Source organism: Candoia aspera, chromosome 11 (assembly GCF_035149785.1).
Source record: "Candoia aspera isolate rCanAsp1 chromosome 11, rCanAsp1.hap2, whole genome shotgun sequence".
NCBI classification, from domain to species: Eukaryota; Metazoa; Chordata; class Lepidosauria; order Squamata; family Boidae; genus Candoia; species Candoia aspera.
This window is the reverse complement of record NC_086163.1, coordinates 5,136,573-5,151,973: the sequence shown is the minus strand read 5'-3', so window position 1 is coordinate 5,151,973 and position 15,401 is coordinate 5,136,573. Positions and strand designations below refer to the sequence as shown.

The 15,401-nt window shown below is 44.1% G+C and overlaps 1 protein-coding gene across 2 annotated transcripts in view; it reads left to right on the top strand.

Moving 5' to 3' along the window:
- The first annotated feature begins 668 nt into the window (after positions 1 to 668).
- The window catches only part of MBTPS1 (membrane bound transcription factor peptidase, site 1), a 44,664-nt gene continuing 29,931 nt past the window's right edge, over positions 669 to 15,401 (top strand). Inside the window, exons 1-8 of one of the 2 annotated variants that reach the window (XM_063313228.1) lie at positions 669 to 1,214; positions 3,387 to 3,644; positions 7,533 to 7,733; positions 8,152 to 8,262; positions 12,209 to 12,318; positions 13,011 to 13,127; positions 13,380 to 13,447; positions 15,196 to 15,298. In XM_063313228.1, the coding sequence (XP_063169298.1) occupies positions 1,028 to 1,214; positions 3,387 to 3,644; positions 7,533 to 7,733; positions 8,152 to 8,262; positions 12,209 to 12,318; positions 13,011 to 13,127; positions 13,380 to 13,447; positions 15,196 to 15,298 (1,155 nt within the window). In that variant the 5' untranslated portion in view covers positions 669 to 1,027. Of the gene's footprint in view, positions 1,215 to 3,386; positions 3,645 to 7,529; positions 7,734 to 8,151; positions 8,263 to 12,208; positions 12,319 to 13,010; positions 13,128 to 13,379; positions 13,448 to 15,195; positions 15,299 to 15,401 lie in introns of both variants that reach the window. The other variant, XM_063313227.1, reaches the window with a different exon arrangement.

The following is a 15,401-nucleotide window of genomic DNA, read 5'->3' as shown; positions in this document are numbered from 1 at the left end:
ACACCTTCCTGCAATAACATGGCAAAGACAAAAGGCTTGGTGTTGTGGGAAGTCATTCTTCTCCAGTATTAAAGAATGCGGGCATCTATTGTGTTTGCATTGTTTTGTTTACTACGGTTCTACTTTGTATTTCTGTCCGCGCCCTTGCAAGATAGTTCCGAAGTTTAAAATTACAGTTTAACAGACATGGCAAGGTGGTGGAAGACTACTTTAGTGTTTTTATTTATTTATTTAGGGCCTTCATATTGGTGTGGACTCCTGGCAACTGTCTGGACTAGTCCCTGCAGTTTTCTTGGCAAGGTTTTTCAGAAGTGGTTTGCCCTTGCCTCCTTCCTAGGGTGGAGAGAGGGACTGGCCAATGGCTACCCAACCAGCTTTCATGCCCAAGGTGGGACTAGAACTCACAGTCCCCTGGTTTCTAGCCTGATGCCTTAACCACTACTCCAAACTGGCTCTGTTGGCCTTGTGTTTTACCCTCAGCCAAGAATAGCTGTGGGGCTCTTTAAAGTGTCAGGCAATCACAATCTGTTTTTATAGCCATTATCCCTAATCACATTCCACAGGCTGTCATGGCATTTATACCTGAGTACCTAGAGCAGCATTGCAGTCCAGATACTTATCACCATGTCAATATATTAACAAATATTTAACTAATCTAATGTTTATTTTTACAGGTGGACACCTGAAAAAAAAAAAGAATGAACAGTGACCCTTAGCCCTAAATGTTGGCTTATTTTCCGCTTTGTCGTATCTGCAATGGAGCATATGGCTAATCTGTTGAATCCTGAGTGACAGGACCCTGTCATCAAAGATGGAGAAAAAACGGAGGAAGAAATGAGGCTGATTACTAGGCTTCGTCAGGAAAGACTATGCAGGCAAGACTTTTGCTTGGTTGGACAAAACATTAGGACTGTCAGCTTAAAGAGCACTTAGAAGAGCCGCTTTCCCCGAAATCCAGGGACTGAGGGAGAGAAAGAACTGATTCATGGAGAAGCACCGTGTGAATTGAATCCATGGAAATTTGGGAATGAAAGCATATTCTTTCCTGACCATGAGGCTTGCAAACACCTGTTTGTTTCTGACTGCGATCTTACTCTGTGGCAAACAGCACCTGGGCACTAGACTGGGGAATTCATCTCACGACAGCCATTTATGTCCTGAGTGCTCTCATCTGACACTCAAAGTGGAATTCTCTTCAGCCGTTGTAGAACATGGTAATGAATCCTTTGCAGCAGATTTGCTGGAGCCTTTGGGACATGCAGAAAAGTACATTTTGATCTCCTTTTCGAAATGAAACTCTCGGAAAGGCTGCCAGATAGGGCTGAGGAACTTTGTCACGGCAGCAATGGGGTGATTAATTTATTAGCAGTATATTTTTACTGCTGGGAAAGGCACCTGTAGGACTGTTGTCCTCAGAAGGCCAAATAACGTAACTGGCCTTGGGGACTCTGACCTTGGCTAAGTCTAGCTCATTATTAACTACTTGGTCTCCATCGGCAAAGTACATGTTCTGTGTGGTGTAGTGTATGAAATCGGTTTCTCCCTAAGCCAGAGATGAGTCACAGACTACAGCGGTTGCTTTCAGGCTGTCTAATCTTGGGGAATATTGGATGCCTGCTGAGAGATATTGGCGCGTCTGTCATAAAGCTGGGTGTTGCGGATGCATTGGCGCCTGCTGTGTCAGGACTCATCAGTCTGGGTGAACAGGGAACATATTTGGGTGGTTCTGCATCAACACATTTTATGAGAATAACATAGTTTGTCAGATTAATAATCTGTAATTATTAATGGAAGAGCCAGTTTGGTGTAGTGGTTAAGGCATCAGGCTAGAAACCAGGAGACCGGGAGTTCTAGTTCCACCTTATACATGAAGCCATCTTGGGCCAGTTACTCTCTCTCAGCCCTAGGAAGGAGGCAATGACAAACCACCCCTGAAATCTTGCCAAGAAACTGCAGGGACTAGTCCAGGCAGTCACCAGGAGTCAACAATGACTCGAAGGCACCAAAAAAAAAAAGGGAGAGAGAGATACCATTTACAGCTATATTGTTTTGTATACATGTCTGTGAGTTTGCATATCCCTTGTGGGATACTTTTTCCATTTATTTAGTGCCTTCGAGTCAGTGTTGACTTCTGTTGACTGCCTGGACATGTCCCTGTAGTTTTCTTGGCAAGATTTCTTTCTTTTAAAAAAATAATAATAATAAAAGTTTTAAAAACAAAGGTAAAAACTAATCGAAACTAATGTAAAGTAACGAAGAAAAAAAGAAATCAGAGAGAGAGCTAAAAGTGCAAGAAAGAAAAAGTAAAAGAAAAATAGAAAAGAAAGAAAAAAGATACAACGGTCTTCTTTACGGAGGTTATGAGTACAATTATAAATTTCCCTCTTCCTCTAAAGTTACCTCATGCCACTCTTCTTTCTATAATCATCTGTCCTGTCTATCATCAAAACCATAAATCGTAAGTTCATATTTTTCTGTTTTATGCAAAAAGTCCCTAAAGGTTTCCAAGCTTCCTTGGCAAGATTCAGAGGTGGCCTTGCCATCCTGCTAGGGCTGAGAGAGAGGGACTGGCCCAAGGTCACCCAGCCGGCTTCATGTGTAAGTTGAGACTACAGGTTGTCCTTGGGCTACAATGGCAGTTGGTACTGGAATTTCCATTGCTGAGCAGTGTGGCCATAAAATGTGACATCAAGTGACTGCATCGCTTAGCGATGGCAACCCCACAGTACAGGTCTCTGTTGTGACCCAAGGACTTCATGGGTTGTTAAATGGGAAGAGGTGGGAGTCCCAGGCTGGTGGGTGCTGTGGCCAGCCACTCTGGAGTGTGGGCGGGTGAAAAACTGATGGGAGCGGGAGCGACTTCTGACTTCCTGCTGGCTTTCCCATTGACTTTGGGGAGCCAGCAAGGAATGTCAGCAGTTGGGATCATGTGACCGTGGCTTGCTGCGACGTTGTAATCACAATCCGGGCATTGAGCACCCAGATTGCAATCACGTGACTGCGAGGTTGCTGTGACGGTAAGTCCCCCTCATTTCGTGTCATCGCAACTTTGGTCACTGAATGAGTGGTCATAACTCGAGGACAGCTGTAGCTCAGGCATCTGGAAGGAATTAATAGGTTTGTGGAACAAAGGAATATTTGATATTTTGCTGTATGTGACCTTCTGACCTGATGAAAATCAAGGAGTCCTAGGGCGCTCTCTTTCCAAGAATAAGATACGCAATTCCCGCAATGTCTCCTTATAGAGATTGGTTCTGGGCTTTGGTGGCCTCTGAACTTGTTCCAGTTTGTCTGACTCTTCCCTAGAAGGTGGTACGCGCCCATACAGCTGCAGGGTTTTTTCTGCCTTTGCCTTTTCTAATACGTAGTAATGCGTCCCTTTGCAGAATACATTGTGGCTTTCAACGGCTACTTTTCAGCCCAGGCGAGAAGCAAATTTATTTCGAGAGCACTGAAGAGCAGCGACATAGAGAACTGGAGGATCGTGCCCCGCAACAACCCAGCCAGCAATTACCCCAGTGACTTTGAGGTGATCCAGATCGACGAGAAACAGAAGGTGGGAGTGCAGACGCTCGAAGACCATCCCAATATCAAACGAGTTACCCCGCAAAGGAAAGTCTTTCGCTCGCTTAAGTACACTGAAAGTAAGCATGCTCATCATTTCAGTGAACCGTTCCTGACGAGGATTGGCCAGTCATTACGTCACTTACCGTGTCTTTCTCTAGAATTTTGCTGTTTCCAAAGCATTTGTTGTTGTCGTTTATTCGTTCAGTCGCTTCCGACTCTTCGTGACTTCATGGACCAGCCCACGCCAGAGCTACCTGTCGGTCGCCAACACCCCCAGCTCCCCCAGGGACGAGTCCGTCACCTCTAGAATATCATCCATCCACCTTGCCCTTGATCGGCCCCTCTTCCTTTTGCCCTCCGCTCTCCCTAGCATCAGCATCTGCTCCAGGGTGTCCTGTCTTCTCATTACGTGGCCAAAGTACTTCAGTTTTGCCTTTAATATCATTCCCTCAAGTGAGCAGTCTGGCTTTATTTCCTGGAGCATGGATTCCAAAGCATGCTTGTTTTTAAAACTCAGTTTGGATTTTGTCAGTCTTTGTCTTTTCATTGTGTCTGAGCTATTTCTTGAGGATCTTGCTTCATAATCCCACATTAAGCTATTAATTGATGTGGGTTAGGAACAGTGTACCTTCTGTGGGTAGCCTTCCTGAAAATCCAGTGTTGAAGGGGGTTTGATGATCTTTCCAAATGGTTCACTCTCTGCCCAAGCCCATGAACTGGTATTGTGATTTCTTTGGAAGGGATTAGTTAAATGGAGAAAAGTATAACAATTCTGGGGGAGAGAGGAGATTATCTATCTATCTATCTATCTATCTATCTATCTATCTATCTATCTATCTATCTATCATTTATCTTTCTGTCTGTCTGTCTGTCTGTCTATCTATCTATCTATTTATCTATCTATCTAATCACGTTCACTTCAGTCAAGAAATTGCTTTGGAGATTGTTGGAAGTGAAGATACATGGATGGTGAAGTTGTAAGCTATAGTTTGTGAAACAATTGCTGTGCACTCAGGACTCAGTAATCCTAAAGCAAATTCAAACTTTTTGGCTTAGTGTGGGGTTGGCAATCTTTCCTGGTATCACCTTCATCTGATGTTGCATGAGACTGTGGGACCCAACGTATAAAAATAAAATCATTTGAAGTTTAATTTTAAACTGGTTGAAATCTTGTGAGAGCTCATGCAATAGCCACATCTCATGAGATCTTTGCTATCTTGAGAGATCTCAGCCCCCCCCTTTTTTTTAACTTAAAGTGCTTTTAATTTTTTTATACTGGGGATCAGGAGATGCCTTCTGGTGGTGTCATAGGTTTTGGATTGCCTTCTCTGTTCATCCAAGGGTACTTGAAAACCCCAAAGGAAGGGAGCAACTAAATTTATTTGTCGGTTTGTTTGTTTATGAGTTTTGTAGCCTGGCCCAATTGGAAGACTCTGGGTAGGTTGCCACAGTAAAAGTGATAACAGTAAACCCAAATCCATTGTTAACGATCCATTTGGATTGCTTCCTTGTTCCCATACGGGTGATGGAGAAGACTGTTGCCAGCTCTTTCGTGGGATTAGAATGGACTATGTCAGGAAGAGCAGGGCTGAACTCTGCTTCTTCTCCACACATGGCCAGCATCCTCAGTGACAAATGGGAATATGCACCATCAGCAGCTCTTATCCAATTCTTTGGTTTTCCCATCAACTTTGATATCTACGCCCAGTAGGAAAAGGGAGGGGGCTATTCTTCCCTCCCCCCCAAGTATTCCTTCAGCCCATAATGTCCAATCTCTGCATTTGCTGAAAAAGTTAAAATTTCTTTTCTGTGTTAATTAAGGAGTCCACAAATTCCTGCTTTTACTCTTCTTTCAGTCTGGCAAGCTTGTTTCAGCCTTGGGAGAGGGTGGGCCATGTTTTTGGCCATGTCTTTGACCTTGCGCTGAGCTTTGGAGGTACAGAGAACATTATCAGGATGGAGATCCTGCCCATTCGATCTTAGAAGGGCGGAGTCAAGGCATGCACCAGATTATCACTGACTACATGTTTTTTGCTGACTTCCAAGGCTGACAATGAGATTATGGCAATTTAGATATGATTAATAGATTATCACCAGAGATATACACCTTTTATGAATTGGTTTACAAACAGTCAGTCTTGTGCTTCACATAATCCCTTTTCGAAAGCAGTTACTTCGGACCCAACAAGTGCAAGATATCAGCCTTTCTAAGCTCAACGAAGTAGCCAAGAATTCCTTTTCATTTCTTTAATCCGGTAGAAGCTAGCCTGCATTGATTTAGGAAGTTTTTGTAACTTCTTTATGACCTTAGTTCATGATGATCTTACTCGGAAAAACAGCTCCATAGATTTGTGGAGATGGTGAATAAAGTTATGTAGATCTTGGTGTTAAGAAATCTATTTAAGGTCTGAAACCTGAGGGGGTAAGTGAAGTCCAAAGGGAATCAATCATGTTTGCTTTTTCCTTTACTGAAGTCTATTTTCCAACAAAATAAATGTTTTTCTGTGAGTGTGGGATAGCAGTCAGCAGCCTTTTAAAGCGGTTGCTAACGTGGTTCCTGTGGGGTTTGTGCAACACCAGAAATTCTCTGGGTCCCTTCAATTAAACAGTGTCATCTTTTGGGACCCCGGAAGCATTTCCTCTTTGTGACGCACCTGCCCCTTGGAATGAAGTCCCTCCTGATACCCGCGTGGCTCCCACCTTGCTGGCATTCCAGAAAGCCTTAAAGATCTGGCTTTTCTCCCAGGTCTTGGGTCGGGATGGATGGGGCCCCTGCTGGATATTGTTTGGGTGTGGCTAGCTGGATTCACCATTGGTTCATGTTGTTTATTCTTTATTTGTTCATAATTACTGTATTCTGTTTTTATCCTTTGGAGTTTTATTACAGACTGCCCAGTTGGAGTTGGGCAATATCGCAATCAACTAAACTAAACTAAACTAAACTAAAGTTAAATTAAAAAATGAAAAATATTTTTGCGAAAAGAAACAAGGTCCGAGGGCAAGATTTCAGCCGTACGTTTTGTTTTTAAATGGTTGTTTCCAATTAACGTTGAAGATCAGTGGTCTAGTGGTTAAGGTGCTGGGCTAGAAACCAGGAGTCTGTGAGTTCTAGTCCTGCCTTGGGCATGAAGGACAGCTGGGTGACTTTGGGCCAGTCCCTCTCTCTCAGCCCAAGAGCCAATCAGGCGTGATATAAGAGTTCTAGTCCCGCCTTAGGCATGAAGGACAGCTGGGTGCCCTTGGGCCAGTCCCTCTCTCTCAGCCCAAGAGCCAATCAGGCGTGGTATGAGAGTTCTAGTCCCGCCTTAGGCATGAAGGACAGCTGGGTGCCCTTGGGCCAGTCTCTCTCTCTCAGCCCAAGAGCCAATCAGGCGTGGTATGAGAGTTCTAGTCCTGCCTTAGGCATGAAGGACAGCTGGGTGACTTTGGGCCAGTCCCTCTCTCTCAGCCCAACTCACCTCACAGGGTTGTTGTTGTGGGGAAAATAGGAGGAGGGAGGAGTATTGGGTATGTTCGCCGCCTTGAGTTAATCAATAAAAATAATAAAGGGATAAAAAAATTAAACAAACAAAATAAATCTGTCGATGTTGCAACGGCCATGTTGCTGAGCCCTGCTGTGTGTCATAGGAACCCTGGGAAGGTTCAGTGTGCCCTGTTTGTGTGTGAAGTCTGAGCCACCTAGTTCGTCTAGGAGAAATTTTAGAAAAATGTTAGAAAAAGTTTATCTTCACGCTCCAATTCTCACTGAATGGGAGAAATGGCAAACGTGTTTTGCTTATCTGTCAGTCATTCTGGCTCGTCTTTGTAATTGTACAAAGGAACGTAGGTGATGACGACGGGGTTTACTAGCCTCTGTGCCTGGATGAGGATCTATACGTACAGATAGTTAGACAGGAGAAGCTGTTTAGTACGTGAGTACCCTAACTGGTCAAGTTATATATCTGTTCTTCTCAAATGCGTAGCAGATCCAGCCTTTCCCTGTAACGAGACCAGATGGACGCAGAAGTGGCAATCGTCCCGCCCCCTCAGGAGGGCAAGCTTGTCTCTGGGTTCTGGGTTTTGGCACGCGACGGGCAGGCACTCCAGCAGGCGCCTGCTAAGGGCAATACCTCGGCAGGTGGCGCAGACGCTTCAGGCAGATGTGCTCTGGCAAATGGGTTTTACAGGTAGGTGTGCGAGTAGATGCCGTGCACGGTCTTCCTAATGACAAAAAGGCTTTATAATAAGTCTCTGCACAGCTAGCTCTTGATGAGGAAGATTAGGCTTTATTTTTTTTAATGTGGTTACAACGTACAGAATAAAGTTAAAAGTCGTTCATATTGGAAGAATTGCCAATGCATTTAAAAAAAAAAAAAAAGCTTCAGGGTTAGGTAACACTTATGTAACCCTGTGTTTCTCAACCTGGGCGATTTGAAGATCGGTGGACGTAATCTTTTAAAATCTAAGGTGGGCAAAATATTTTCACAAAGCCTTACATACGTGCATTATGCATTTCTGAATATAAGCTTGCGGGAATCGTTTCTTAAAATACCACCAGAATCTCTTCTGATCTGTAATGGTGTAAATCGTCTTCTGTACAAATAGGAGGTGGTGTAAGAGTGGCTGTCTTTGATACGGGACTCAGCGAGAAACATCCACACTTCAAAAATGTGAAAGAGAGGACAAATTGGACAAATGAGAGAACTTTGGATGATGGTAAACGAACAAAAAAAAATCTTTTTATCAGCTGAATGCTCTGTTGTGTACCGAAGCAGTAACTTCGTGAGGCAGGAAGGGTGGACCTGTTTCTATAGCACGTGTGGGCCATCTGGTTGCCCCATCAGTCTCCCCAACCCTGATTGCCAGGGTTGATAGGAAAGGTGATCTAATCTTACGAGGCCCTGAGTCTTTTACAGCTCTTCAGTCTGGTGGCTGTAATTAGGCTCTACAGGCAGTCCTCGCTTAACTACCACAATTGGGACCGGAATGTCAGTCGCTAAACAATGCGATCGTTAAGCGAATCCAACCTGATTTTATGACCATTTTGTGGCAGTCGTTAAGTGAATCTCACATGGTTGTTAAGTGAACCATGTGGTAGTTAATCGAATCACATGGCCCCCCATTGATTTTGCTTGCTGGAAGCCAGCTGAGAAGGTTGAAAATGGTGATCACATGACCGCAGGACGCTGAGACGGTTGTAAATGCAAACTAGTTGCCAAGTGCCTGAATTGTGATCACATGACCATGGGGATACTGCGATGGTCGTAAGTGCGAGGACTGGTCACAAGTCGGGGTTTCTTTAGTACTGTCCTAAGTCCAAACCATTGCTAAACGAATGGTAGTTAAGCGAGGATGACCTGTACTGTTTTTATTAACTTCTGGATTGAAGCCTGTTTGTATAACAAAGTTCCCAGTTCACTGTAAGATCTTTAGATATTTCATGCACGTATATGGATATCTAGTTATTTTCCAGCAGTCAGAGAGGACCTTGGATATGTGTAATTGAGAATGTAATCACAATTTAAAAAACATTTAAAAGGAACAACAACTAGTGCAGACATGAACAGAAATTGTGACTTTGCATCAGTATATGTTCATTTCATGTGTTTCATGCACTTTATGTCTTCTGTCAGTTTTTGCACTCTTCCAACTTGCTTTAATGTCAGCTGAAAATACTTTGAAGAGTATTTATTTAAGCCCGGGATCTCCATATGCGGTGCTTGTGAATATTTTGAAAACATTCCTGATGCACACGCTCATTCGTACCCGCTATAATGAACCTATCTGCATAGTGTCATCCTTTGGGAATATTTTATTTTTTTCCTACAGCAGTCCCAGAACATCCTGCAGTGGTCTCTGCCTCCCACAGAGGCTGGATTAGAAAAAGCTTTTTATTCTGCTTCCAGCAGAAGGAGGTCTTTTCCTCTCCAGTTCTGCCCTGTCTTGCGCCAGAGAGCACGTATGTGTGCTTGGCTCGGTCTAGGTTCCCTGAATCTTGACAGATCAAGGCCACTTACTCCTTTCCTCACCACAGAATTAGCTCCTCCGTGGCCACCAAGCAACCAGACAGCAATTTGCTATCCAGAGACATGCCAGAGCACCTTGCTGAAGGCTGGTGCTCAGCCTCCCACCCCAAGCTCCTCAGAAGTCTCTTTCCAGTCCTGTGGTTGCAGGGTCACCAACAAATATTATGCAACCCTCACAGCCATTGAAGGGCCCATTGCCCTTCTCTGGGGAGCCGGGCAGCCCCTGCACTGGAAGGGTCTGAAGTTGGCAGTGCTGGGCGACTCAGTTCATCCTTTTGTGGAGGGAACAGGAGCCTCTGATCTCAGTGAGCTCCTCCAGATAATTTCCCTTCCAAATCTCCCTGGCCTTCCACTCTTCTGAGATCCTTGAAGGTCAGGCTGCATCCTTGGGTCAGGCCCATGCCAGTCACTCCTTGAACCATGGGGAGAAACGAAACAGGAACACCTCCCCAAACTAAATTGAACTGTGGAGGGCGCTGAGGAGGAAGGGGGGTCAGTGTGTGGTCACCAGGAGACGGCTATGGCTGAAGACCTCGAATGTCAGTTGAGAATCCAAATCAGACCCAGTATCAGGCCTGTTCAAAGGAGGTCAGTCATTGCAGGTTTACTCTGCCTTAGCCTTCCTCTTCTGCCCAGAGAGGGAAGGGGATGACCTCAACAAGTAATGGTACATTCAGAGCCTGGAAGTGATTCGCCCTCCCGCCCCCGAACGTTCCTTGCTTACCAATTAAAACAACAACAGCCTCCTTGCCAAATACAGGGAGACCATTAACAAGGCTTTAAAGGTCTTTGCCTTAACAATTGGAGAGAGATTGGGTTCTAGAGGTGAAAACAGTCCAGTTCCTGCGATGTTGCAACCACATCCTATTTTCTTTCCCGACTTCTTGTTAAAAAGAAACCCTGGGAGAATCTTGCGTTCTGTTGAAGTGGGCTGCTCAGGTGGGCAATCCAAAATACAGAGCTTGACCTGACTCTTCTTCTCATCTCCATTTCTCAACATCTCTAACCTTTGAACATCATTTTTGACTTGTCCTTCTGAAACTTAGAAAGGAGATATCTTCCCCCCCCTCCACTACCAATGGAAACATCACCAACATCTTTTTTCTAGCCCTGCCCGCACAGCAAGGTACCCACTGTAAGATGCCCCATCTCCCCTGCTGAAAAAGCACTGCTGAAAGGAACTTTGCAAACGAGGAGGGTAGGACCTGTCTCCTTCTAGTTATTGTGGGCTGCAAGTCCCATCATTGCTTTGTTGGTCCGACAACATTTAAAGGGCAACAGGTCCTCTGTCATGTAAATATGGATTAAAAATTAAAAGAGGCTGGGAGTAGGGGTGCTGCTACAGACCTGCTTAGAATTTTAATGAGCGTGTAGAGTTTTCAGTGGGGCTCATGCCCTAGGGCAGTGTTTCTGGCTGGGGAATTCTGGGAGGTGAAGTCCACACATCTTAAACTTGCCCAAGTTGAGAAGCTGCCCTAGGAAGAGCATTTAGGGTTGCAAATCCTATAGTTCATTTGAGCTGGAGATTCAAACAAAAGGATTGAGTTAAAGCTTTCACAAGCAAGGAAAGGATAGCTGAGGTGCAAAGAGAAAAGGAGATTTCTTATATATAAATGTACACCGACAGACACCCCAACATTTAAATCTTTGCGTTAACTCTTTTGCCTATTGTACTTGAACAAAATTTATACCTGGTAGGATAGGCGTTACACCATCTTTTTCCGGCCGCCCGTTATTATCTGGCTCAGTTTATGTGATCTGGTGTTCTGCCAACAAGCCTGGAAATAGCTTTGGGTCCATTCTCTCCTTCCTCTTATAGGCAATAATTTCCTCCATCCTTCTCAGCCAGCTAATGATTCCCCATTGCATCTCAAACCATTTTGCATTCACCCTGTGTGTGGTTGTTTGAATTAGAATCTGGTTTGCAGGACAAGTGCAAAATGTTGTTGGCTGGTGCACCTGTAATGGCCACGTTGGGCTTTGTCAGTCTTGCAAAGTAGGGCAGACAAGAGGCGCACCCAGGAGGACTACCTCTGTCTTTATTGTAAGGTTACATTAACAGAATCCTGCAAGTCTGAAAGTGCCCCCCCCGCCCTCACATTCACTCTCCCGAAAACTAGGAAGGGTCCCTTCTGAGTCATTTTCGCCACCCGTGCTCCTTTGAACTCCAATTTTGTTTATCTGACCATTGTCTAGGTTGGATCTCTTCCTCCTGTTTCCCAAAGTCATTCCCACATAGCATTACAGCAGTGTTTCTCAACCTGGGCAGCTGGAAGATGGGTGGCTGGGGAATTCTGGGAGTTGAAGTCCACCCATCTTCCAGCTGCCCAGGTTGAGAAACACTGCATTACAGCCGTCCTGCGAGGCTGGAAAGTTGTAGTGTACAGATCCAGGATGAAGCCCCAAATCTTGGCTTGATGTTACCCTGAACTGTTTGAGTTCTAGTTAGGACTTTTTCTTGTTACTGGTATTGCATGGTTTTTTTTGGGAGGGGGAGGTAATTAAAACATACTTCAAACTGGAAAAGCGGAGGCCGATTCCCCTGTCCCTTGCCGCTCTTCTGTGCTATTTGTAACTGTACTGGATATCTGTAAAAGGAAAGTGCTCTATTTTACTTGACTGCTTATGTTCAACAGGCCTGGGCCATGGGACGTTTGTGGCCGGTGTGATCGCTAGCATGAGAGAGTGCCAAGGATTTGCTCCAGACTCTGAACTGCACATATTCAGGGTCTTCACTAACAATCAGGTAAGGAGAGGATCGAGGTAGCATAGTGGTTAAGGAGTTGGACTAAGAGTGGGGAGACCCAGGTTCAGATCCACCCCCAGCCACAGAAGCTCCCTGGGGGCCTTTGGGCCGCTCCCTAATCTTTCTCCTAGGCTTGTTGTGGAAGTAAAAGTGGAGGAGGGAATGCTTCAGGTGCCGTTCGAGTTCCTGGAGAAAAGGCGGCACGTAAATCTAACAAATGGAATACAAAGAGAAGCCGGTGCAGGGGTTTCTGGCAGCATTCCCTGGTGCTCTCCACACACACGGGGATTGCTTCTGCCAGAATTCCTAGCCGGCGTGTCCAGGGAGCCAAACTGGGAAAGCCCTTTTTAGGGATCAGACCCTTTGTCACCATGCATTATATTGGCACCCGCAAAGGCCTTTTATTAGGAGAAGTTCCCTCCTAAGGTGTCTTGAAATCCATTCTGCGGTTCTCAAAAGAGGGCTTGTTTTAAAGAGTTTGGCTCCAAATACCAGCATGGAATTAGTTTTCGATAGTACAGGGGCCATTACAGAGAACACTTCTCTCTGAGCCCCCACCTCCTTAATTTTGGGTAACGGTGGGCCCCCTAAGCCTCCTTCCTGTGTGCATGCAGAGGCCAGGCAGATTCCACCATAATGGTTTTGTTGTTGTTATGCTTCTTTATATTAAGATCTGTTTCATTTATAAATAGGTTTCATATACGTCTTGGTTTTTGGATGCCTTTAACTATGCTATCTTAAAGAAGATTGATGTGTTGAACCTTAGCATTGGAGGCCCAGATTTTATGGACCACCCATTCGTAGACAAGGTTGGTATGGAGTTGGGGGGAAAAGAGAGTGATAGCAGTTACACAGTTTCTCCTTTTAGAAGATTTGGTTTAAAAGAAGCTTTGGTTTTACAGTATCGGAGCACAAAAGAATAATTGAGTGGGGAAGATGCATCAACACAGTGAAACTTGGAATGCTTTATAATATTCTCTGAACATTAAGTCTTACAATTAGATATTTGTGATAGTAGCTTATCCCTGTGTTTCTGACATACGATTATTTTAATTTCCAAGGTGTGGGAATTGACAGCCAATAATGTGATCATGGTCTCTGCTATTGGAAATGATGGTCCTTTGTACGGGTAGGTGCTGTTTTGATACTTCGAGCCGGGATGTATTCTTTCAGAGTAAATTTAAAATAAAGAAGCATTTCTGCCTTCTTTCAAAAAGAATTATCTTGTTAGGGATGTCTGTTTTCCCAAATAAGTTGATTTTTTTTCAACGTAACCCCCCAGTTTAGAACACATGCTATGATACATATGTGGTAACTAATTTCAGAAACTGTTTTCCAGGCAGAAGAGTGGCAGAAATCCAGTGTGATTTGTGCTTATATCTCACTGAAATCCCATTCCTTTCGCTGGGGCTTAAATATGACAGACATGTTTATTAGGGAGCAAGCCCTGTTGAGCAATGCTGTGCTATGGTCGGTTTTAACCACCATGTTCTGAACAAGTCAGAACATTCTAGTTTGTTTTATGCCATAATTGGTGGGCTCACATACCATGCTTAGTCCAAAGTAGGCAGATCAAGTTATGACTGTTGTGTGTCAACCAGTAAAGATGCATAAAATTCTACTGTATGTTTTCCTAGATTCTGGCCATTGAGTTTTGTGAAGTATGGGAAACCAGCTCAGTTTTAACACTTAAAAACATTTAATTTATGTGTTCTGACTTTTTGGAATACAGTGTAATCTTGGTCAGACCTTCTTAAACTGGAGCCTTTCAGATTTGCTGAACTTGCATAATCCCTCAACTGATATGCATAGCAATTATGAGAGATTAATGCAATTCATTTGAAGGTTGCAAGTTAAATAATTTGTGGCTGGGAATGTTGAAGTTGAGATTCATATTCTTACTTACCTTTCTGCATGCCCTGTTTGCAATCCTATACTTTTTTTAATCTGTTCAATTGTGTTCGATTCTTGGAGACTGCCTGGACGAGTCCCTGCAGTTTTCTTGGCAAGGTTTTTCGGAAGTGGTTTGCCATTGCCTCCTTCCTAGGGCTGAGAGGGAGTGACTGGCCCAAGGTCACCCAGCTGGCTTTGTGCCTAAGGTGGGACTAGAACTCATGGGCTCACGGTTTCTAGCTTGATGCCTTAACCACCACACCAAACTGGCTCTGCATTGTGCTAATCCAGTTTTTAAAACCATAACGAGATGGACTGCCATCATGACCTGGTTCACATATTATCCTAACCATAATGGTTTCATACATCCCAGTTTGTCTAGTGGTTAAGGCAATGGGCTAGAGACCAGGAGACTGAGAGTTCTAGTCCCACCTTAGGCATGAAAGCTGGCTGGGTGACCTTGGGCCAGTCCCTCTCTCTCAGCCTGACCCACCTCACAGGGTTGTTGTGGGGAAAATAGGAACAGGAAGGAGTATTTGGTATAATGCTGCCTTGAGTTGTTTATTAAAAAAATAATAATAAAGGGATAGAAAATATATAAAATGAAAATAAATAAAATAAATAAGCCAAACATAGGCCCACCATTTGTCACTTAACATGATGGGTGATCTAGGGTACTCAGTGTAATTTACTTTGCAGGCTTACTTTTTTTAAAAAAACATTTATTTATTCATCTTTCTTTTAAAAAAAGAGCAAAGAAAGTAAAAAGAAGAAAGAAGAAAAAGGGAAATAATTGGTACAGAAATATAATAACTGGACGGAGGAATTGTACAGTTAGTGCTCAGTGTATCTTTAATTCTTTGCAGGAAGTTTAAACATGTTTCGGGAACAAGGCAGAATTGTATGTACTGCCATAATCTCCTTGGAAACAGATGGCATACAAATGTAATAGATGAATAATAACGAATATACATTCTTTTTCAGCACCCTCAACAATCCAGCTGACCAAATGGATGTGATTGGAGTTGGTGGCATTGACTTTGAAGATAATATTGCTCGGTTCTCCTCCAGAGGGATGACCACATGGGTGAGCACCTTTATAGAGGCATTGTGCTCAGGGTGGTGCGAGTGCACTAAAAGGGTTCAGCGCAGCGCATGGTCTTCCTCACTTCACACCAGTGTTTCTCAAC